Here is a 23,631-nt window from a genome sequence, read left to right on the forward strand (position 1 = left end):
GAGTGCTGGGATTACAGATGTGTGCACCACCACATCCAGCTGCGCGGTATGGTTTCATTTTAAAAATTTGACAAATTGTATCAGAGTCCTTGATGATCCTTTCAAATTCTGTTTGGAATGAGGTGAAGGAAAAACAAATGAGGGAAGGAGGGAGGAGAGGGTGGGGGCGGGGAGGCAGGTGTGTGCCGCCCGGACCTCAGCCCCGGGACCTCACGAGGCTTCTGCTGGGAAACTCCACCAGCTGCGCCTGCGTCCACGGTGCGGCCCCAGAGCCCAGGCCCCAGGAAGCACACAGCCAGGGTGCCCCGGTTGGGCTGTCTGGTTCTGGCGGCCGAGGCGGGCGGCTGTAGTTCCTGCTCAGCTGCCCTCCCGGCTGTCCTGGGTCCCTGCACACCCCGACCCCACCTGCCCTGTGGCCTCCTCCCGTTGCACGTGTTCCGCGGCTCGCCTTGCAGGTGGAGGTGGGAGGAGGAGGAGCTGCGGCCACCTGGAGCTTGGTGAGTCCCCTCCTGGCCTTCCTTACCTGCCCACCGCTCCTGTCCCGGAGCTCAGGCTCCCTGGCCGTGCGCTTGCTGTGCCCAGCTCCCCGCCCCTGGCCAGCACCCGCCTCCTGCAGCTTCGTCCCCCGGTCCCCTCCTTCCATATGGCGCGGAACAGCCTGCCCGGCGGCCAGGGAGGAGCCCACCCCAGCGTTCCAGATAATCCTGGCGCGAGCTCCTCAGAGCCAGGTGGCTTCAGCAGTTGGGTGTGGGGGTCCCACTGGCTGTTCCTGCGCTCGCCGCTCACATCCGGGGCTGTGAGGAAAGCAGATGGAACCGGCGCTCCTGCTAGCTAATTGGTTGGTTTCTTGTCTCTGGAGTGTGTGTGGGGGGAGTGGGGTCCCCTGGCTGTGTGACTGCTGAGCCCTCGCCTGGCCTCTCTGAGCTCATCCTGCCTCTGTCCTGTGGGTGCTGACCCCAGGGAGCCCCCGGGATCGGGGTTGGTGTCTCAGGGTCTGGCACCAGCACGTGAGTGCCCTGGCCACACGAGGAGCTCGTGTTTATGCGGCCTGGGGCCTGTCTCTGAGCTTCCTTCCAGGTCCCCCAGCCATGCTGGGGGCCAGTGTGCAGCTGGCTTTGCTGGCAGCTGCTGGGATTCCAGGGATGGCGCTTGTCCCCACGCCAGCGGTGAGGTGGGAATGAGCAAAGCCCCTGGGTTTGTCACCTGCACGTGGCTGGTGGCAGCCTTCATTTTTATTATTTTTCCAAGACTGGGGAATGGAACCCAGGGCCTTCACACTGAGCTGCATCCCCGGCTTTGTATGTCTTATTTTGAGACAGGGTCTCACTAAATCACTGAGTTGCCCAGGTTGACCTGGAACTTGTGGGGATCCTCCTGCCTCAGCCTCCCTGGTGCTGGGATTACAGACAGACCTGCTCCACCCACGCTTGGGTGGTCTTTGAAGTACATACACTTTTCCCAGTTGCCTACCAGACAGGAGGAGGCAACACTTGTGGACAGCTGCTGGAAACCAGGGTGTCCTCGGAGACTTGGGCCAGTGCCTCCTTCTCGGCCCAGGTGCTGGCCCTTAGGGTATTGGCAGCACACTGGCCCAGGGTGGTCTGGTTGTCCCGTGTGTCCCCAGGCCTCCAGACAGTGTGCACAGCTGCAGTGTGAAACCCCGCAATACTACGTTGTGCCTACCTGTACAGACCTCAGATGAAGTTTAACCCTTAAAGTGGACAGAGTGGGAGTTAACAGTAAGCTGGTGTGGCTGTGCACACTTGTCATCCCAGCACTGGAAGGCAGAGGCAGGAGGATCTCAAATTCCAGTCCAACCTGAGCGACTTAGTGAGACCCTGTCTCAAAAAAGGGCTCAGGATGCAGCTTCGTGGGAAGACCTTGAGATCAGACCGCAGTACTGAAAAAATATGACCACTGATAAGAGCCCCAGCAAGAACACATATCATGGCCATACACTGTCCCGTCCTCTGGGCTTGGCCTGCTGCTCCTGATCATGTGGGGAACCCTGGTTCCTGGGGTGCAGTCCGGAGCCGAGTGACAGGCCCTGTGACGTGGCCCTGGGGTTGTTTGTACCTGGAATTTTCCATGTGAGGCTTCCAGGCCGTGGCTGTCACAGGCCACTGAACTCTTAGGACCTGTATGTGGTGCTGGCCTGTGGCATCTTCCGCTTTGCTCAGTGAGGCCATTGCTAAGCACCGAGCAGCGACCCCGGGAAGAATGGCGAGGTGGGGGTTCACGGGACACTCACAGGGACACCCACAGAGGCAGGGCAGCAGCTGTGCGTCCCCACGTGAGGCCCTGGACACACTGTCTTCATGCGTCCACCGCCCAAGGGCACATCACGGTCCCCTCTTCTATGTGCCCACTGAGGCCTATGAATCTGGGGCCCTGGCTCTGCCCAGTCTGCCCTGGGGGCTCAGGAAGCTGATTGGTCAGCATAGCCTGGGGGAGAAGGAAACTGGGTCAGTGGCAGAGCTCAGTGCCTGGCCAGCTTGTCCTGGACCTCAGCTGCTGGGTGAGCTTCTCTCAGCTCAGACAGTGACGTCGTCCTCCCTCTCCGCCCGGTTGCCAGGACCCAGGCACCTGCTCTGCATCCTCTCCTGTCCCGAAGGCGCAGGGCCTGCAAGCCCAGGCCTTCCTGGCCCCTGGGTTTTCAGCCCCCTTGATGCAGAACTGCCACTGCTATGCCAGCTTCAAAAAAAAATTAGCAACTTTAGCAAAAAAAGCGCATGTCCTTAACTTCAGCCATTGCTGCACCAGTCCCTGAGGGGAGAGCCGCTGGGCAGCTGGGTCATCTGCCCTTTCGTGGCCACCTCCTGTTTGCTGGCGGCCTCCTGGCCTGGCCCACAGATGTGGTTTCATCAGGAGAGGGAGCTGGGCCCATCCCTGGGCCGCAGGATCGCTGGGTTGGGGCCAGAGGAGCTCCCAGTGGGGAGACTAGGGGGCCAGCGCTGCTGGACCCTGCGGGCTTGGCCTTCACCTGGGTCGGCCCCTCCCGGGCCCTCTGCTCGCTCCACCCCTGTGGATGGAGGTGTGATGAAGGCCCCACCATCCCTGACTCAGGCAGGAGCCAGTGCTGCGGGCAGGGGCAGTGGACAGGCTGCTGGACCCCTCAGGTGCGCAGGAAGTCAGTCCCCAGAGCCCAGCAGGCAGGCTGGGCACCATTGCCAGTGCAGGCCATGTCCCCAGGCCCTCAGGAGGAGTGGGTGGACTATAGCAGGCCGGGAGGCCACCGAGCCCAGGACCCCAGCCGGCGGGAGTGAGTGCTGACTCCCGTGGAGGCCCAGGTGCCCCTCTGGGGTTAGGAGCTGGCACATGGTTCACCTCGGTGACTTGGGGACGCTGTCCTGTTGGTCCCATGCTGCCCCCGGGGTTCATTTTCCACCCTGTCCTTCACCCTCAGTGGGGGCACCAGGTGTGTGTTAGGGGTGCACGAAGCTCCGGAGCTGTCCGCAGGCCGCGGTCAGCAGATGGAGCCTGAAGTGGGAGGCTGGTGTCCGGGGCTGTGTCCCCAGGGTCCCCAGGCATGGGCGGCTCACTTTGGAGGCAGGGTTCCCTGTCACTTGCAGAGTTGCTGGCCCCTGGGGCAGTGCGTGTGGCCTGGGTGTGTGATGCAGCGCCGTCTGGGCTCCTGTGGGCTGTGACTGGGTTGCGGCGAGGCTTGCTCTGCGCTGCTGGCACTGGGGAGTGGGAGCTGAGGCGGGCGTCCGGGATGTCAGGCAGTGATCGGCCAGAGCAGCCAGGAGCGGAGCTGGCCTGCGTGGTGGCGGGTGTCCCCTGCCTGCCCTGGGCCAGCCCTGCCCTGCTAGGCCATGGAGCTCAGTCCCTGGGCAGAGAGGAGTCGGCGGAGGCCGTGGCCATGCTGGGTTTGCCGTGAAGACCCTGCCTGTGGCCCCTCTGTCTGTGGTCCCCTCCCACAGTGACAGGCCCTTGAGGACTGGCACAGCAGCCAGCTCCAGACTGTCTTGTCCCTCACAGGCTCCAGCCCGTTCTGTGCCGCCTGCTCCTGTGTGCTGTGACCAGCCTGCTCGGTGAGTGTCCCCTGGTTGCCCGGCTGTGGGTCGATCTCCAGAGCCGAGACTGGGCGGGTGCTCTCTCGCTGTTCCCATTGGAACCGGCCCAGCCCAGTGCCCTTGTCCTGCACCTGAGTGCGGGTGCGTGAGAGGCCCGTGATGCTCCTGGGTGTCTCCTGGGTGATGGCTCTCGCGGGCTGAGGGCACAGGGAGAACTCGCGTGAGGCTCTGGTGCCCATGGGGGTCATGGGGGTTCGGAAGAGGCCTGCCGGGGCCATGGCGTGGGAAGACCCTGGTTTATGCAGTAGTGCTTTCAAAAGCAGCTATGACTTTAGAAATAACCAGGACCTTTTCATGTTCACATCAGCGAATAAGGTGGAGAAAGCAAGAGCTTAGGGAAAAGTGTAGACCCTCACTGGGACGCGGGTGGAAACCTTTCAGCCTCGGGTGCCTGATTCACGATGCCTTCCTTAGACATGGCCTCGTCCTGTCCCCAGACAAGGGCCCGCAGCTTTTAGAAGCTGTCATATGGGCTTTTCAGTGAAAGAATATCTGAGATTAAAGTGAGCGAGGAAGCTCAGTGGCGCACACCTATGATCCCAACACTCAGGAGGCTGAGGCAGGAGGATCGCCGAGAGTTCAGGGCCAGCCTGGGGTCCATAGTGAGACCCTGCCTCAAAAACAAAAACAAAACCCAATAAATAAATAAATAAATAAATAAATAAATAAGTAAAGTCAGCCAAAGTGTTTTGGTGGTGACGGGTTTGACCCCAGCTGCTCATGGCCAGCAGCCGTTTGGACCTGTTGATCCCCGTGAGAGTTCGGATCTTTGACCCCTGGGAGTGGACAGGGTAGCAGATGTGCTGTGGTCAGTGACCTGGGTGCTCTCTCTCAGGTCCTCACATGGTGGTGGATGACAGTCTTCTTTCCCTTTTCCCCTTGGCTGCTGGGCCCCTCCTCTCCCGCAGGCCCTCGGCCCTGAGCCCCACCATGGCAGACGGCCACCAGCTGGACCTCACCTACATCACAGAGCGCATCATCGCCATGTCCTTCCCCGCCGGCTGCTCCGAGGAGTCCTACCTGCACAGCCTGCAGGCCGTCACACGCATGCTCAAGTCCAAGCACGGGGACAACTACCTGGTGAGTGGTGGGCGGCACTGCGGCTCCCTCACCTGGGTGCCAGGTCAGCTGGGGATACCCCACATGGCCTCCTGGCCTGGCTGGGGACGAGGGAGGGCGGTCCAGGGACACACAGCCTCCCGGGCAGGAAGGTGGCTCCCTCCCCACACCAGGACTGCAGGACAGGCTTCCTGTGCCCACAGAGCCTCACTTCAGCTTCCTGCTGTTGGGTCCTGTGGCTCCCTCCAGCCCTCTCGCCCTTCCCTTGCCCTGGCAGCAACAGGGAGGCTGTTGTCACCTTCTCCTGCCTGAAGTGCCGCGTGTACAGGGTTAGGGTGCCTGTGTCCAGCTGCAGGGCCCTGGCCTGGGTCCCGCATGGACTCCAGCCTCCGGCTCTGCCCCTTCTGCCCTGCAGCCCCTGTGGCCCTGACCTGCGTGGACAGGAAGGGGTGGCCCGGCCTCCTGCACTGCAGGACCTGTCACAGAGGGACTGTGACAGTCACTTGCCCTCCCCTGGCATACAGTGCCCAACACTGAACGGAAGGGAGGAGAGGTTCATTTTGGCTCACAGTTTTGTGGAATTCAGTCCATGGTCGGCTGGTCCCAAGGCAGAGGGGCCTGGCAGAGGGAAAGACGCTTAACCAGTGGCAGCCGGGAAGCAGAGCAGGGAGGAGCCGGGGAGGAGAAGGCAGCCTTGAGGTCTCTCCCCAGTGACCGTGTCCCACCAGGCCCCGCCTCCTAACTGCACTCAGCCATGACCTCGCCCGTGGATGGGTCCACTGGTGAGCACCTTCCACACAGACACTTCGGGGACACTGGATCTAAACCCGCCATTGGCCGCTCCATGGGAAGCCGCCCCCCACCGGCCGCCCTCTCTCTGCCCTCTCTTCAGGCCTGTTATCCCAGTACTGGGGAGGCTGAGGCAGGAGGAATGCTTTGAGTTTGAGTCCAGCCTGGGCTATGTAGCAAGACCCTGTCTCAAAAAATCTGTTACAGTAAAACACACATTGCCACGAACCTCCTCAAAATGCTCAGCCTTGCTTCAGACACACTTGTCCCATCATTCTGGCCACTTTCTGAAGCAGCTCTGGACTCCTCTTTCCTGAGGGTCTTATGATGTGTGATGAAAGTCACTGAGCGCCATGCAGCAGAAAGGCAGCTCCAAAGAACATGACACTGTCCTCATCTACCTTATGCACCAGAGCTGGCGCTGTGTGGCTTTGTCCAAATGACCACTGAAAGGAGATGTTTTGAATTAGGACATCGAGACAATCAGAACAGCACAACTAAAGACCCTCAGGAAAGAGGACTCCAGAGCTGCTGCAAAAGGTGGTGAGGAAGAGGGGATGAGTGTGTTGAAATGAGGGAGATTTTGAGATGTGTTCACAGTGATGTGTCTTTTACTGTATGAATTTTTTTGCTTTGTTTTGTCTTTTGAGATCTATGTAGTTCAGGTTGGGCTTGAACTCACAGTGATCCTCCCGCCTCAGCCTCCTGAGTGCTAGGATTACAAACGTGTACCAACAAGCTGATATTTTCAGAGAGGCTGCCCTCCGGGAATTTGCCTCCTACTTCCTGAGCAGGACCTGGAGAACCCGGCTCTGTACTTGTAGATCTACAGAGCTGCTGTGTTGCGGAATACTTTGTAGCCAGTAGAGTGAGAGACACAGTAACATAGTAAATTGCCTGCTTTAGGCTTAGCTAACAAAAGTAGAATTAGCAGTAGGCGGGGTTTATGAGGGTCTGGGTGGGTCCTCCTGGCCTTGCTTCTCAGTCTTCGAGGAGGTGCACATCTGTACACTCCAGTTCAATGCAGCTCTGGTTTTTTCATCTTGAGTTGATATTTATCTGATCTCTTCTTCACAGGTATTAAACCTTTCGGAGAAGAGATTTGACCTCGCAAAGCTTAACCCAAAGGTATGGGCTTCATTCCTGTGGACTCTGAGATGTGTGAAGTGTAACCAGTGCTTGTTCTGCCATGCACAGGAATTTGTTACAGGTTTTGGGGGACTGTTACTTGATATGGGGCATCGGGAACTTGATAGTGGGGTATTATGTGTGTGTTTGTGTGTGTGTGTGGTGCTGGGGATTGAACCCCTGCCTTCTTTATTTTCTTGAGGCAGGTTTTCTCTAGGATGCCCAGGCTGGGCTCAAGCGACCATTCTCCTGCCTCAGCCTCCCAGAGTGCTGGAATGACAGGCGTGCACCACCACACCCAGCTGGGAGTTTAAAAATTAATACAATTTTTAGTTTGAAAGAATTATAGCTCTGTAAGAAGGTGCAGTGATAGTAGAGAGAGGTCTCGTGGACTCCCAGCCTGGTCTCCTCCAGAGGTGGAGACTTGAATATGAATATAGGCTGAACAGCCTTCATCAGAAAATCTGAAATTCAGAATGCTTCAAATGTGCTTGCTTCGGCAGTGCATATACAAAGTGCTTCAAACGCTGAACTTTGAGTCCCGGCACAGTGTCACGGCGGAAAGTTCCACACCGTGACACTTTGTTTCATGCGCAAGATTATTAAGTCTTGTCAGGAGTTAACCGTGAGGTCATCTGGATGCCGAGTGTGACATGAGTGAGATTCACGTGTGTTCTCGAGTCACATCCCTAAGACACCTGCTGTGTGCGTATAAACACCCTGAAGTCCAAACCCTCGGGCTGCAGGTGTGTTACGTTACCCTGGTGCCCACAGCCCTGGCCGGCTCAGTGTCAGGTGCGCTTCTCCCTCTGTGTGTGTGTGCACACACACGCCCTCTCTGGCACTTTCTCTTGTGTACAGATTTGTGTAACCGCCACAACCAGATAGAGAATGTCTCTGTGCTGGGAAGGTGTCTCCTACACTGCACAACTCTCCTCCCACCATGGTGGGGCTTCCACCCGTAATATTTTCAGTAGAAAGATTTAGGGAAAATTTTCCAGATGGTGTAAGTATGACTTGTGGTACACACACACACACACACATACACACACACACACACACACACCCACCCACACACACACCATATTATATACGTGGAGACATAGGACATATTTTGGAAATATTTTGCAGCCATTGGAATAAAAAACCTACAGTTGGAGTGTCCACTGTTCTCTGAAATCTGAAATTTTGGAGCACTGCACTGATGTTCAAAAATTTTAGATTTTTCTTTTTTTTTTGAGACAGGCCTCAGCCTCCTGAGTGCTGGGATTACAGATGTGTGCCACCAAGCCCAGCTAGAAAGTTTTAGCTTTTGGAGTGTTTCCAATTTCAGATTTTTTTTTATGCTGTTTTGAGACAGGATCTTGTTATGTAGTTTGAGCTGATCTTGAACTCAAGGCAGCCCTCCCACTTCAGCCTGAGTGCTGGGAATAGAGGCATGCACCACCACACCTGTTTTGTTTTGTATTTAATTTCAGGGTTTGGATTAGGGATGCTGAGGGAGAAGAGTCTATGCCAGTCCTCCAAAATCCCCAAAACCCCGAGATCTGAAACAGTTTTGGTCCCCAGCGTTAGAATAGAAACCTCCCCCAGGCAGCGTGCTCAGTGGCCTGCATGCACACTCCTCGGCAGCAGAGGGAGTTGTGTCCAACGCCCTCTCCGCAGATCCCACGGAGGTGTGGAAATGGTCTCCTGGCTCTCAGTGGCAACCTTGGGTATGACTTCTCCAGCCTCCCGGCTTCAGTTTCTGGAAGCATCCAAGCTGCTTTGAGCCATTTCTGGTGCTTCTCACTGAGACAGCCCTGCCTCCTGCTTCTGAGAAACCAGGGATGCAACGGGGAAGGGGCCTGGAGTTGATGCAGGGGGTGTGATGGAGGGATGATACATAGACCCTGAAATACTCCCAACCTGCCGTTTGTCCGCTAATTCTAGAAACACCGGAGGTTCAGAGTAGGCAGAATTGATTGGGAGGAAGACAGCTTCTCAGAGAGACCAAAGGGGCCCTGGAAGGTGGGTTGTCCACAGACCCCGCTTCTCAAGGGAGTTTTTTTCTTTTGGTACTGGAGTTCAAACTCAGGACCTTGCGCTTGTGAGGCAGGAGTGGCGCCTCTGAGCTAAATCTCCAGCCCTCAAGGGAGATTTATAGAGCAAACCATGCAGTGAGGCAGGTATAAGGTGGGACAAAACTATGGTCAACCAATAAGATTACAAGTGTAGTCGCTTAGGTAATATTGATCAAATAGGGATCCAATGGGAAGCAGGTCACGCAGCAAGCACAGTGGACTGAACAATTCCTATTGAGAGTATCAGTCACTGCTGTGCATCCCTGGGGAAGTATGTGGGTGTGGTCCACATCTTTGTCTTGAGGCCTGGCCTTCGTGCGCCTCACCACAGCTGCCCTCTGGCCTGACTTCTTTGAGGCCCAGCCCTGTCCGCCTGCTTACAGGGTTTCTAGTTAACTTAGCTGTCTGTAATAGCGTCACGGCGTCATCCTGTGCTCCCAGACAGTTACATCGGTAAAGGAAAGAAGCCGTCCTGCAGGGGCTCCGCAGGCTTCAGGAGAGGGAAACTGAGGCAGCTCTTGTTTGTCCTTGCAGATCATGGATGTGGGCTGGCCGGAGCTGCACGCGCCGCCCCTGGACAAGATGTGCACGATATGCAAGGCGCAGGAGTCCTGGCTGAACAGCGACCCGCAGCACGTGGTGGTGATCCACTGCAGGGTGAGCCCGCCCTGTCCCCGGCCTGCAGGTTTGAGGGTGCCGTGGGCCCCAGGGCTGGTTTTCCTGCTGGTCCTAAAGAAACCAACAAGGTTGCAATGCTTTTTAACATTGTGTCCTCTGGAGGGAAGGATTTCCTCCTGCACTGATGCTGAGTAAAACTCCTTCCTGCTAGTTTTCCCTTTCTGCCCTTCAGGATGGCCCTGGGTGGATTTCACTCTGCTGTTAGGAATGGAGCTGCCATGACACGCGTGTGTGCCAGTTTCTTTAATGTGTGCCTAGCTGTCATGTTGCTGGATCTGGCTGCAGTTTTTTTACAAAAGCATAATTTTAATACGTAGTGGTCCCTTGTTTAAATGCTGGTTTCTGTGCATATGAAGTTTTTCTGTCTCCATTTTGTTTTATTAGCACAGATTTGCAGTACATGATGAACATATTCACCTTGGGGAAGCAGCACGTACAATATCGGATCTTCATCCTTTCTCCTTCTCCTTCCTCTCCTTTCCCTTTGTCTCCCGCTGTCCCATATCCCACTCTCATCTCCAAAGGTCCATTGCCCTGTTTTCTATCATTTATCTTGTATTTTGCTCTTTAAGTTATTTATGCTTTGGGCTTCTCATGTAAAATCAACCATGCAACAATTAACCTTCTGTCTGATTTATTTCACTTAGCATTATGGTCTCAAGGGGCATCCATTTTCCTGCATATGACTCAAATTTTTCTTCTTGATGGCTGAGTAGTACTCCATTGTGTATATTACCGTACATAGTAGTTCCGTTCATCTTGGGGAATTGTTACATGGACATATCATATCTTGGTCATTTTTCCTACTCTTTCTCCCCCTCAGTTTCTCCCTTTTCTAAGTGATGGATTTTAATTTTATTCAAAGCATGTGGGTCCCCGGGTATGAAATTGCCACCCAAAGATTTCGACAGTGTGTCCTTTTCTTAAGCAACTCTGTGCCCGTGGACTTCATTCCAACCACACTGAGACTGCAGGCCAGCGACAGCCCCAGGCTCCTGTGTGAACCGAGCCTCGAGCAGGGCCCTCTCACTGGAATTGCTAAGGTGGACGATCGTGGGCGGAATGCACCAGCTTTGCAGAATGCCGGCCCTCCCTCTGCATGCCAGGGACAGACCCACATAGCTGGGCTTGGACGGGCAGGGGCAGGGCAGGTCGGGTCGCCACGTCCCTCTCCTGTCTGACGGGGGTCTCGATCGGGGTGGGGTGTTCTGCCTCCCTCTTGGCACTGCTTTGGGAGATTTCATCCCTTCGACTGGGCATCGTGGTGGTGAATACTCAGGACCTGTGGGGTCAGCGATTCTGCGGCTTTGCTAAGATCAAACCAGAGCGTCCAGGCCTAAAGGTTGTTGCCTGCGGGAACAGACCGTAGACAAGAACTGATGCTGCCACCCATTGCCCTACAACCCAAGAGCTTGTTATGTGAAAAACGGTTTTTGGTTTTTTGAGGCAGGGTCTTGCTGTATAGTCCAAGCTGGCCTTGAACTCAGTGTGATAGTCCTACCTCAACCTCCAGAATGCTGGGATCACAGGCGTGCTACATCTGGCTACGTCAGAGTTTTATGAAGTTCAGATTTCATAGAGTCTGATGGGCATGCGGCCACCCGTTCTTCATGTACAGCCTCGCAGGTCTGAGGGCTTGCAGCAAGAGCCCCAGGGCTGCGAACCCTAAAATATTACCATCTGGCTCTCGAGGAAAAACATCAGAGGGGAAGGGGACGTAAAGGGAACCAAGATGTGTACATGTACCAGCTCCCCATAATGAGTGCTATCATGTCCCACAAACATGGACTGATAAAAAGAAAATTCAGAAAATAAAAAAGCAAAAGCACCCCTCAGGGTAATGCAGGCCTTGTAAAAAGAGCTTGGAAATTTTCCCTTCCGGATTTTTGGAAACGCCTGAGAAGGATCCATACCACTGTTTTAAGTGTTAGAATTTACCCTGGAGATGCCTGGCCCGGCTTTTCTTCCAGGGGGGACTTTATTACTCAGCTCATCTCCTTCCTTTCTCAGTGGCGTGGTTTCTTTCTCTTCTCCCTCGCGCCTTGCCAGCCTGTGAGTGTCCAGGAAGTGGCCCTCTCTGCTGGGCCACTCCACTTGCTGGGGTGCAGGTGTCTGCAGCCGTCTCTGGTGACCCTGCACGCTTCTGTCCACTCTGTTAGTCTCTGTTGAGCTGAGTTTTCCCTTAGCTGCTCTCACCAAAGCTTCATCAACTTTGTTTACCATGTTTAAAGAAACAACTGTCAGTTTCATTGATCTTTTCTGTTGCTTTCCGAGTCCCTGTTTTGTTCTGCTGTGAGCTTTGCTAGTTCTTTAATTCTACTCTCTTTTGTTGAGTTTGGTGTGTTTTTAGTTCCTCGAGGTATAAGGTCAGGCTGTTTATTTGCGATATCTCCTCTTTTTGGCTATGGATGCTATTGCTGTAAACTTCCCTCTTGGAAGTGCTTCTGCTCCCATAAATTTTAGTATATCGCATTACAGTTGTGTTTGTCTCCAGATATTTTTAAATTCTCATTTTAATTTCTTCTTTGACCCAGTTGTTGCTCATGAACTTGTTTAGCTTCCACATATTTGTGATATTTCCAAGATTCCTCCCGTTACTGATTTATGGTCTCCTACCAGGGCAGTTGGCAGAGAGCCTTGCTGGGATTTCAGTCTCCTCAGCTCTGTTGGGACTTGCTTCGCGGCCCAGCCCCGGGTCCAGGCTGCCGTCTTCCGTGATCCGTGAGAGGCGTGTGCGTCCTGAGCGTGTCGGAGGGGCCCGGGGTGCAGTTCGAGTTGGGTGGTTTTTCCTTGTAACTGATTTTGTGTCTAGACGTTTTGTCCACTGGTGAAAGTGAGGTATTGAAGGCCCCACTATTACTCTGTTGCTCTCCCTTCTCTAGACTCTCTTAACATTTTCTTTATCTATAACTAGATAAAGCTACAAAAATAATTGACTGAAGATACCAGCAGGGAATGCTACCCTGTATCTGTCTGTTTGGGGCTCTCTTCTCATTGGTGAACTTCTGTTCTTAAAAGAAGTATCATTTTACTCCAGAAACACGGAGAGCTCTACAATTAGCTGCAATCTGCATGTGCCAGGCTCAGTGCAAAGGACCTGAAATCCCCTGGGCACCCTTGGCTTTCCCAGGACAGAGGCCCCTCACAATGACATCCGCATGTGACTGTGGGTGGATCAGAATTTGCTTGTCCCTTCCTATTCAGCAGTAGCTGGGGAGCGCGTGTCATGTGGAAAGGACACATACAGCGGCCCACAGTTCCATGCCTGAGTGACGCAGGTTCTATCAGCACCCAGGGAGGAAGCATCTTAGGTGGCCGTCGCTGGGTCCCCTCTCTCCATAGCTCCCCCTGTGCTGGGCCGTGCGTGTCCCCGGCCATGTGTGGGCAATGCCTGTTCCTCTCTGCGAAGGAGGGAGGCTGCTGGCAGAGCCTGGATGCTTGGGGGCATTGAATGCCGGCCTGGGACGCCCCTTGCTCTCTGAGACTGTGGTCCCAGCTCTGCGCTGTGGCTGCCGCCTGCAGTGCCCCCTCTGGCCTCACCTGGACAATGCAGTCAGGCTCATTGCTGCAGCCCCGGCGTGGTGGCCGTGTGGACCTGTCCTCGGGGCCCTCCGACTCTCACTGTGGCCCCAGGTGAGGGGCAGGAGGTAGAGGGGCTCCCGCCAGCATCTCCAGAGCATGCCCTGCATTCTGACCCCGGCTGAGTGTCCTCCAGTTGCCTGGCGCCTCTGCTGTGGGGTCCTGGAGAACATCTGCTCTTCTCTTGTCCCTGCAGGGCGGGAAAGGACGCATTGGAGTGGTCATCTCGTCCTACATGCACTTCACCAACGTCTCGGCCAGGTAGGACGGGCCGGGCAGGGCCGGGCCGGTGCAGGTGGGCCCTGCTGGGCGTCCCTGAGCCCAGCTTCCGCAGGAGGTTCCGACTCCTGCAAAAGATGTTTCCTGTTTGGGGTGCTGAGTGCTGGATGGGTGGGCGGAAATGGCATCCCAGAGGCGTGCAGGGCAGTGAGCCCGTCTTTGTCCGGTAGCACAGGGCAGTGTCCTTGGCAGATGCAGGGTTGGTTCTTACCCTGTGGGGATCGATGGGGCGGCCTCCTGCTCACCTGCCTGGCTGCAGGAAGCACGCCAGAAGTTTCCTTTCCCCTGACTCCTCCCGATGAACCCCCAGGTGGCAGTTATCTTCCCATTGTCGAATGAGGAAGCTGAGGCCCGGAGTCGCTGGGCCACTCGCTCTCCATCTCACTCCCCAAGTGGGAAGCCAGGCCTGGGCCAGGTCTGGGGGGACAGAGACTGTGGGGAGTCCCGCGTGCTCGGCCTTGTCCAGGTGTGGTCCCTCCTGACAGTGCGTCCATGCCAGCCAAGTCCAGTTTAGGACGTACTCGTGGGCTGGGGCTCGCGTGGCTCAGCAGTGGACGCGCTCTTGCTCTACGTGGCCCCCTCAGCTTGACTCACGCGCTTGAGGCCCCCATTACGGGCTTGGAACAGCAGGAAACAGACTCAGGTCACAAGGGAGAGTGTTCTTGTGTCGGTGCTGTAAGAACAGCTCAAAGACAGGGCCAGGGCTGGCATTACTGGCACTAACAGTGCTGTTGTCGCTGGACATTAACATTGCCTCAGAGGTGTTCTCAGCATTTAATTAAGCAACTGAATTCCAGAACAGTGCATGTCTACCAGCCCTGCATGGTTTGTAGTTGCATGACTTTGGCCACGAAGCCTGGGAGTGTTCCAGGCGAACCTGGGGCTCCCAGTGACTGTACCGCAGCTGGCCTTGCATACGCAGACAGAAGCAGCCGCCTCGCAGTGTTAGGGAGTCAGTCCCACTGAACTCCCTTTGGGTATATTTTCTTTGTCCTGCTGCCCATCTGGCTGCTTTTTTTCCCCGAGTGTCTGCAAATCCTGGATCCAGCATTTTCTCTGCAGGGTCGCCTGCTCGTTTTTCTAAGCAGAGGCCCATGTTTCTGCCCGATTTTTCCGGGCAGCTCTTGGCTCACTCGCCTCCTGTAGTGACGTCTCACTGTGATCCACTCTAAGATTCTCACTGGGCTGAGGCCCGGAGTGCCCCTAGTGGGGGCTCGGGAAGTTCTGAGAACCCCGCGTGGGACCCTGGAGCTGGGGCTCAGGGCTGCTCTGCCGTCTCAAGTGGAGTTGTGCAGCCTGGGGCGCCTCACACTTCCTGTCCACCCAGGCTGCCCCTTCCCGAGCTGTCGTCCACCCCCGCCCTAGAAGTGGGGTCACTTGCGGAGCACCCCATACTCGTCTCTTGAGGCCTCATGAGTGCTTGCTGGGGACACGTCCCAAGTCTGCTCCAGGCCGGAGGCTGGGTTCGCTGTTGTCTCAGTCACAGCTGCATGTGGAGCCCCTCTCAGGGTCTCCGGTGGGTGAGGTGGGATTTCACATGTGAGTTCAGACCCTGGAGGTGTGGCGCCATTTTCTATTGATTGATTGATGCTGGGGACTGAACCCAGGACCATCCCACTGAGCTACATGCCCAGCCCTTTTTATTTTTTGAGACACGGTCTTGCTAAGTCATTAAATTCCCTGGGGCTGGGCTCCAACTTGGGATCCTCCTGCTTCAGCCTCCCAGAGTGCTGGGATGACTGGTGTGCACTCCCAGATCCCACTACCGCTTTGATCCGGCAGGGACAGGAAGTTGGATGAATGTGCACCGCTGCTGCAGAAGAATGGCGCTCCTGGTGGTGGGGAGGGGCAGCTGCAGGATGAAGGTCCTGGCCACCTCGCCGTGGGGCAGGAGCTCCGCAGTGCTGAGCCCCCCTTTCTCTCTCTGTTCCCCAGTGCTGACCAGGCCCTGGACAGGTTTGCCATGAAGAAGTTTTATGATGACAAAGTCTCAGCGTTGATGCAGCCTTCGCAGAAGCGGTAGGTCTTCACCCCAGCATGGAGGGAAGAGGCGAGTAGGATTTTACCTCTGAGCAGATGAGGGAAGCAAGGCACCGCCTCTGTCCCCTGTGACACCCTGAACAGCACCCTCGGGTCATGCCCTGGACTGTGAGGGCGGAACAGAGCATCCCTCGTGTCTGTGGGAGCCCACACTGCAGACCCAGCACCCCTTCTTGGCCCCCAGAGCTGGGACCACCCTGCAGGTCTGGGACTTGTTTCTGTCTGCTGGGCTGGGGCTTGGTGAACTGGACCTAAGGGCTGAGGACGTTGCTTCTGGCTTTGAAGCTCTGAGGTCCCCACTGTTCTTACTACAGTGCTGTAGGCTGCAGGAAGGGAGCAAAATGTAGCTGTGTCCTAATAAAACTTTATCGACACAGACAGGGCCACGGGTCACCCTAAGGCGACTCCTGTCTTACATCTGCAGTTTCCTGAAGCCGGAGAGAAGTTGGGGACCCTGAAGTGTTGTACTGCTAGAGGGAGCCTGACTTTCTCCACCTGCCCCACAGGCTGAGGTCTGGAGGGCCTTGAGCAGGGGGAGAGTGTTGAAGAGATGCAGCCATCTGTGTGCATCCTCTGCAGTTCCCGCATGGGGCCTGTCACCGAGCAGCTTTGCAGTTTTATCCTAAGCCAGGCCATGGAGATTTTTCCAGGAAGAGCCAGGGAGATTGCAGGATGGCCTTCTGTCTTGGAGAGAGGAAGCTGCCATCTGACCCTTTGGATTCGAGTCTGATCCCTCCTGGCTGCTGCCCAGCACTGTGGCAGACGAGGAGCAGCTGCTGGTGTCGCAGGGCTCCAGGGACCTGGGCCGGGACTGTGGGTCGGAGCCGGGCCCCACGGGAGTCCCTGGAGCCTGGGTCTCAGCCTCGGGACACCAGGTCTCTGGCTTTTGTGAAGCTCCTCCCCAATCTGCCACCAGGTGGATGGAGACCCAAACTGCGCCCCTCACTGAGCTGCTCCGACGACAAAGCCAGGGCTGTTTTTGAAGCTTTTCCCAGAGCATGGGCTCCAAGTAGGGTTTTATTTATATATTTTTTTAATGTGCCTGAGAAGTTTCCACTTGTTCAGTTTGCAAATTCAGCCACTTTGTGGGCGGGGCTGAATCTCAGTGTACCTGGTGATTTGTCTCACCTGAGTTTGGGCCTCCTGACTCCTTCTGGCGTGAGGTGGTTTTTGGTCCCCTTGGGGCTTTGAGGCAGATGTGAGGACCCTGTGCTGGAGACGTCACCTCCTGCCTCTCGAAGGTGGTCGGCTGGTGGGGCCCTAGGGGTGTGGTCTGCCCCCGACGTTGGTTGCAGGCTGCAGTGGAGGCAGAGGAGGAGGCAGGTGGATTCACAGAGAGGTGGTTTGGGCTGCAGGGGCCACCAAGGGGGAAGCAGGGCGGTGCCAGCTCCGGGCTCCAGGCAGGCACAGGGCTGGAGGCCTGAGCCTCAGGAGAGCAGGCGGTACCAGGGTCCGGTGCTCGTTCCGGGCCCTGCTGGGCATCGTGCCCCTGAGGACTCCGGCGAGCGTGCACTCCTGCCTTGGAGAGTCCCCTCCTGCACACGTGTGCCCCGCCTGTGGACAGCTGGGCCTCGCCTTGGGGCTGGGCAGGCCAGAAGGAGACTCGGGGGCAGAGCCGGCCAGGGGCTCCGAGGTCCCACTTCTGTGATGGGGCAGTGGCAAGGCGCAGGAGGGAGCGTGGCCAGCTGCTGGCCGTGTGCTGGTCCCGCCTCATGCGAGGCCCTGGGAGCAGGGTCGGGCACCTGTGCCCGGTGCTGGTGCCTGTGTCCCTAGCATCCCTACCCCTGGTCTGTGTGGAGGGCACGCCCGCAGGCCCTGGGGCATGGGCCCGTGTGGCAGGGCGGGTCTCCCCAGGGTCCCAGGAGGGGCAGCCCGCTGAGGCCAAGCAGGCTGGGCTCTGAGCCTCCTCCTCCTCCGCAGGTACGTGCAGTTCCTCAGCGGGCTGCTGTCGGGCTCCGTGAAGATGAACGGCACGCCCCTCTTCCTGCACTGTGTCGTGCTGCACGGCACCCCCAACTTCGACACTGGCGGAGGTGAGGCTCGGGCTGGTCCTGCTGTCCTGGGCGCGACACCCCTATCCCGTCCCCGTCCCTGTCCGCGCCTCTCTGCTGTCCTCTGACAATGCCCAGATCTGCACCTCGGCCCCAGGGTTGCAGTCACCGCCCCCATGCATACTCAGAGCCCCAGCTGTGTGGTTCAGGCCACACCACTGACCAGGGCAGGGACAGTGGCCAGTGGGGCGTCACAGATACCCCGTGTCCCCTTGGGCCTGCAGCCCTGTGTTCAGCTGTGCACTTGAACTCAGAGCCAGCATGGGAGCCTCCTCTGCTGGTCCCAGGGTCCCAGCTGCTCCTGCTCTTTGAGATGATCCTGCTGGCATAGTCATTGCAGCACTCTGAGAGGCTGAGGCAGGAGGATCACCAAGTTCAAGCCCAACTGAGGGAGTTTAGGGAGACCCTGTCTCAAAATAAAAGATAAAGGACTGGGGATGTAGCTGAGTGGGAGGGCCCTGGGCTCAAACCCTGGACCACTACGAGTGAATGCATAAATAAATTTAGAATAAAAAGCTACAGGGCCCCTTGCTGACCGCGCACTGGTGCTGGTCCCCCGGCCCCACTCAGAGCCTGGGCCCCTGGGCAAGGCCCGGCTGAGACTCCTGAAGCTCGCCGCAGCCCGTGTGCCCTAAGCCCGTCCTCACAAGGCCCTGTCTCTTGCAGCCTGCCGGCCCTTCCTGAAGGTCTACCAGGCCATGCAGCCCTTGTACACATCGGGGATCTAGTAAGTGGCCCAGCCGAGCCTCGGCTCCTGGCGGGGGGGGGCTTTGGTCTCTGGGCTACCGGACTTTCCTGTGTAATTTGAGTTTTCTATTTGTGTGTGTGTGTTTTAATATGTACTCTGTGACGGCATGACACCACATAACGATCTCCCTTTTGCTTATCCCAAAGCAACATTGGCCCTGAGAGCCCGAGCAGGATCTGCATTGCCATAGAGCCGGCCCAGCTGCTGAAGGGGGACGTCATGGTGAGTGCTGGCACCCTTGCAGCCACTGTGCCTGCTGTCCCAGTAAAAATGGTCCAAAGGGAAAAATGACTCCATCTTAAAACAACACCCCTGGCGGGGAAAAAAGAACTGTAGGAAAAATGAAAACTAGCTTTGTCTGTATAGCATTTGGTTAGTCATCTGACTGAAAAAGTTCAATCAAAGAACAACACTAAAGCCGGGCCTGGTGGTGCACTCTTGTAATCCCAGTACTCTGGGAGGCTGAGGCAGGAGGATCCCAAGTTCATGCTCAGCCTGGCAACTCAGTGACTCAAGGACCTGTTTCAAAAAATGAAAAGGGCCGGGGCTGGAGCTTAGGGGTCCTGGGTCCTGTTCCAGTGGCAAATGGTGCAGAAGAGAAGGCCCAGGGCTGGGAGGACAGTGAAGGCTGCTGCCTGAGGGCCCTGCTCTGCCAGGCTTCATGCCCCACACTCTCTTCTCCTGGCCGGGAAAGCCGGGCTGGTGGGCATCACATGGCAGTGAGGTGGGCGGAGAGTGGATGAGAGGGGACAGCCTGGCCCAGCTGCTCTGCTCTGCCTGAGGGTGGTGCAGGCTGGGTCTCCAGACCCCCGGGTCATGTGGCAAAGGGGCCGTGACTTTGAGCCACCAGTGCTGGGGGTGCCAGGGGGTGGCTCTCGGGCTCGGGGGAGGGGTCTGTGCTTTGGTGGCCGACAGAGGTCTGCAGTGTGGAGAGCGACACAGGCTGGGGTCGGCCCCTGGCCTGCCAGAGAGTGGCTGCTGGCACTGGGTCTCCACGTGGGCCCCTCTTCCAGCACCTGCAGCTTGGGGGGGCCTGGCCTGGGGTGTGAGGTCCTGGGGCTCTGTGTGCGGCTCCCTGCTGATGTGGAGGCGGTGGAGGGTGGGGACAGCAGCAGCCCGAGCAGTGCTAGGGGGCAGGAGCAGGAGACCTGGTCCTACCTGTCGCCGCTGGAGCACTGTGAGGCCCGTGGGTGGGCGTGGGGAGACCCGGCCTGGAGGGGTGGGTGTCTTCCGGAAGGGTGCGGTGTTGGCTGGCTTTGGCATCCCTGGGACTCAGTACCCAGTGCTCAGGACTGAAAGGAGAAAGTGATTGAGCTTGGCTCATGGTTTCAGGGCACTCGGTCCATGGTCGGCCGGTGGAGGCTGGCTTAGTGCGCGGAGGCCACTTCTCAGAACACTGGACCGGGCAGAGCTCATTTCTCGTGGACCTGGAGGCCAGAAGCCCAGGGTCCAGGCTGGGTACGGGTGAGGCCCAGCTCTCCCATTCCCAAGAGGCATGGCCCACAGCAGCTCTGGCTCCTGTCATGGGGCCCCAGGCCCCGCCCGAAGCCCAGCCCTGAGTCCCTCCCCTATCCTGACAGACGCCCTTCCGGCAGCTCCTCCTTCCCCTCGCTCTTCCTTATCCGTGTCTCAGGAAAGGGCAGCTTGCCCCGGTTCTGCCCCGCCTGCTCTTGGCTCAGTGGTGGCGCCCTTTCCCCGCCTCTCTGGTGGCCAGAGTGGCCTTGTCCTTGCCTGGCTGGGCTCCTCCTCTCGCTGGTCCCCTCCAGGCTGTTGTGCACCCCCCCCCCCCCGCCCCGGCTTCCCGGACCCCTTACTGGCTCTCAGCACGGCATATTTGCTTTGTTTCTGATTCAGACTTTATTTATTTATTCATTCATTTATGTATTTCTGGTGCTGAGGGTTAAACCTGGGACCTTCACACTGAGCTACCGATGAGGCAGGACAGGGGAGCAGCCAGACATGGTGGTGCACACCTGCAGTCCCAGCATTTGGAGAGGCTAAGGCTGGAAGATCCCAAGTTCAAGCAAATTAGCAACTCAGAAAGACACTATCAAAGTAAAGATGAAAATGGGCGGGGGTGGGGGGGTGGGGGGAGGGCTGTAGCCCTGGGTCCAATGCCCTGGATTGCAAAAGCAAAGAAAGAGGAAAGAACTGGAAGGCTGGGGATTTAGCTCAGTGGTGACATGCCTACCTGCAAGCACAACGTCCTGATTTCTATTCCCGGTACCAAAAAAAGAACTGGAGGCTGAGCAGTCTGGCATGGGTGTGGGGTTTAGCTGGGTCTCCAGGGAGCCTGCTTCCTGCCACGGGGCCCCTTGTCCCAGAGGATTTCTTCCTTCGAGTCCTGCCAGCAGAGAGCCTTGCCCTTCAAGGAGACACTTGCTGATAAGACCCTTCCTTCCCATTCCCTTCCTTGTCCCGAGCAGAGCAGTTCAGGAGCCTTCAGGAGCCTTCGCCTTGCCCGATGCTTCCTGTGTCTGCAGTGGTTTTCTGTGCGCTCCGCTCTGTGTTTATCTGCAGCATTATCAGATGGGAGGTGGGAGGTGATTCTCCATCCTGCCCTGGCCGCAGAGGTGATGAGCTAAGCAGTTTGCCTATTCGAAGCCCACAAGGGCGCCTGACCCCAGCGAGGCACCACAGACCAGTGCCGTGGGAAACAGGGTTCTTTTCTCTCGCAGTCCCGAAGACCAGAGGCCCAAGGTTCAGGTGTGAGTGGCGTTGCTTTCTCTGGGCCACTGCCCGCCTGGCTTGGTCACGAGTTTTCCTTCTCCGTCAGATCGAAGCTCTTCTTCGAAGGACCCAGTCTGGAGTGCATCTGATCGGCCTGCTCTTTTAAAGTCTGCCTTTTGTCCTGCTGGGAACTGAACCCAGAGCCAGGCTTTGGCTCTGTTTGCTCACCAGGGGAGCCGCTGCCGCACCGGTGTGGCCTGGAAGGGTGACGTGGAGCATGAACATAGGCTGTGCTTGGGTCTGGTTGCCTGTGAGGAGGCAGTGAATGTCACACTCGCAGTCCAGCCGGGTGGGAGTCGGCCTGTGTGGCAGGCAGTGGCAGCAGCCTCCTGGCAGAGCTGTGGCAGTGGTGGCCGGGGCGGAAGCCCAGTGTCCCGGCTCACAGGCCTATCTCAGCCCAGGAGTCCTCGTTGTGCGAAAGCTGAGTCCTCCAGTGCTGCTGCTTTGCCCTGAACTCGACCTCGGGTTGGTGCGGGCAGACGTGGAACCCAGCATGTCCCTGGTTGCAGGGCTCCCCGAGGGACGAGGCCGCCATGCCCCTCCCGGGGCCGTGATGGGGTCCTGAGGTTTGAAAATGCAGAGTGTCACAGGTTTCTCCTCCTCCAGCTGAACCCGGACAGCCACCGGGGTGCCCTATGCCCCCGCCTGCCCCACCCTTTGGTCCAGGCCTGCTCCACCTGCACCTGCAGGTCTCGGCCCCAGGCTGCTGGGGAAGGAGGGTCTCAGGCCCCTGGGCAGAGTTGAGGGCGCCAGCGGCTTCACTTCCCAGGAAGGCTTTGGCCATAGCCGTGGCTTGGGAAGGCTATGTAGTCCGGACCCACCCCGAGGCCCAGGCTGCCGTGAGCTGGAAATTCCCCTCCTTGCTTCTTCCTCAAGGTGCCCTGTCCTCCTCTATCCATCCATCCTCGCTGATGCTGGCGATGTCTGCTCTGCGTAGAGATTTGCAGGTCTTTTCATGGGGTTGGAGGCGGTGGGGGTCCAGCGCACAGCAGGAAGGGCCAGTGTCCCCAGGACTGGTTGGGGTGACCCCCGAGGGCAGGCTCTGCTCTCCTCTGACCTGGTACTGTTACTGGCACCCACCTGTCTGCAGCCTGCGTTTCCTGGAAGCTCAGAGTTCTTAGTCCTCTGCTCCCAGGGCAGGACCCTGGGTCCCAGGAGCCGTGTTGTCATCCTGACCCAGCTCAGCCCTGGGTTGCAGTGCGGGCCGGGGTCATGAGCTCCGTGCCCCCTGTTTTGCTGTCCCTGCCTGGGCAGATGCAGGACCACGTGGGTTTTGTCTTCACACTGGCGGGCTCCGGGAGCTGTAAGCACAGGCCAGGCCTCGGGATCTGTGAGCTCTGGGCAGATGGCGCCGTGCTGTTTCTCAAAGTGGGTGCTTGTGTTAGACCAGGGGACGTGGCCCTGTGCCCCCTGGCGATGACCTGGACCAGGCCCCCTTCTGGTTCTGCAGGCCGGGTGAGACCCGGCTCCCTGTCCACGAGTCACAGCATCACCGTGTGACGCCAGTCAGCCCGATGGAGAGCGTGTGTGAGCTGGTCCTGCGGTGCAGGGCCTGGGGCTGACATGGCTCAGCTGTCCTTGACCTCCAGCCCTGTGGTTCCACTCGTTCCCAGGCCAGATCCCCGGACGCTGAGACCATCCTGCTCGTGTTGGAAGAGAGCCTGGTTTCCGTTGCTGTGAGGGGCGCCTGGCTTAGGACATTGCAGGGAGGTCGGGCAGGGCCTGGACAGTGGCCTGCTTGGCGAGGAGTGCGGAGCTGGCTGCACTGGGCTGAGTGCTGGAAGAGGGGTGAGGGTTCTTGGGGTGAACCTGGGTCTAAGATGGTCGACTCCCTGCTGATGGGGTTCGCAGTATAGGACACCCATGTGGCCTGAGAACTTGGCACACCTGAGGTTGAGCACGGCCAGAGCAGGGCCTGGCGCCTGGTCCTCGTGGTCACAGAGTCCCGAGGGGCATCGGCTTAGCTTCAGGCCACCGCTAGAAAATAAGGCCAGGCTGGGTTCCCAGTTTCTCATCAACAGGAAGGGAGCATGGTACGCCAGACCTTCTCCTGGGTGTATGTGTTCCTGCCGTGCTTTTTAGCCCCAAGGACGTTTTCCGTAGCAGCACCCCCTTAGTGACAGACACAGCTGCCTCTCCAGGTCCACAGAACACGGTTCCAGCAGCCGTGCAGGGGTCTTGAGTCGTGTATAAAATGATCTTGCATTGGCACAGAGCCTGTGTGCGTGCACCCTCCCCAGACTTTCCAACCTCCCTAGGTTATGTGTAATACCCAGTGTGGTGCAAATAGTTATTATCCAGTACTCTGGGAGGCTGAGGCAGGAGGACCGCAAATGTGAGGCCAGTCTGGGTAACTTAGTGAGCCAGCAAGACCCTGTCTCAAAATAAAAAACTAAAAAAAGCAGGGGATG

General features: G+C 57.4%; 1 protein-coding gene across 7 annotated transcripts in view; it reads left to right on the forward strand.

The window, feature by feature from the left end:
- Positions 1-23,631, forward strand: part of Tns3 (tensin 3) — a 151,569-nt gene that overhangs the window by 58,632 nt on the left and 69,306 nt on the right. For 6 of the 7 annotated variants that reach the window (XM_004839880.4, XM_021254255.2, XM_087196100.1 and 3 more), the window contains 9 exons: positions 3,982-4,034; positions 4,985-5,156; positions 7,002-7,052; positions 9,650-9,772; positions 13,569-13,633; positions 15,587-15,670; positions 17,612-17,724; positions 18,409-18,469; positions 18,637-18,712. In XM_004839880.4, the coding sequence (XP_004839937.2) occupies positions 5,007-5,156; positions 7,002-7,052; positions 9,650-9,772; positions 13,569-13,633; positions 15,587-15,670; positions 17,612-17,724; positions 18,409-18,469; positions 18,637-18,712 (723 nt within the window). In that variant the 5' untranslated portion in view covers positions 3,982-4,034; positions 4,985-5,006. Of the gene's footprint in view, positions 1-3,981; positions 4,035-4,984; positions 5,157-7,001; positions 7,053-9,649; positions 9,773-9,829; positions 13,427-13,568; positions 13,634-15,586; positions 15,671-17,611; positions 17,725-18,408; positions 18,470-18,636; positions 18,713-23,631 lie in introns of those variants that run through there. The other variant, XM_087196102.1, reaches the window with a different exon arrangement.

Source organism: Heterocephalus glaber, unplaced genomic scaffold (assembly GCF_053883595.1).
Source record: "Heterocephalus glaber isolate CG9 unplaced genomic scaffold, H.glaber_assembly_v1.0 deba00001610, whole genome shotgun sequence".
Lineage (NCBI taxonomy): Eukaryota > Metazoa > Chordata > Mammalia > Rodentia > Bathyergidae > Heterocephalus > Heterocephalus glaber.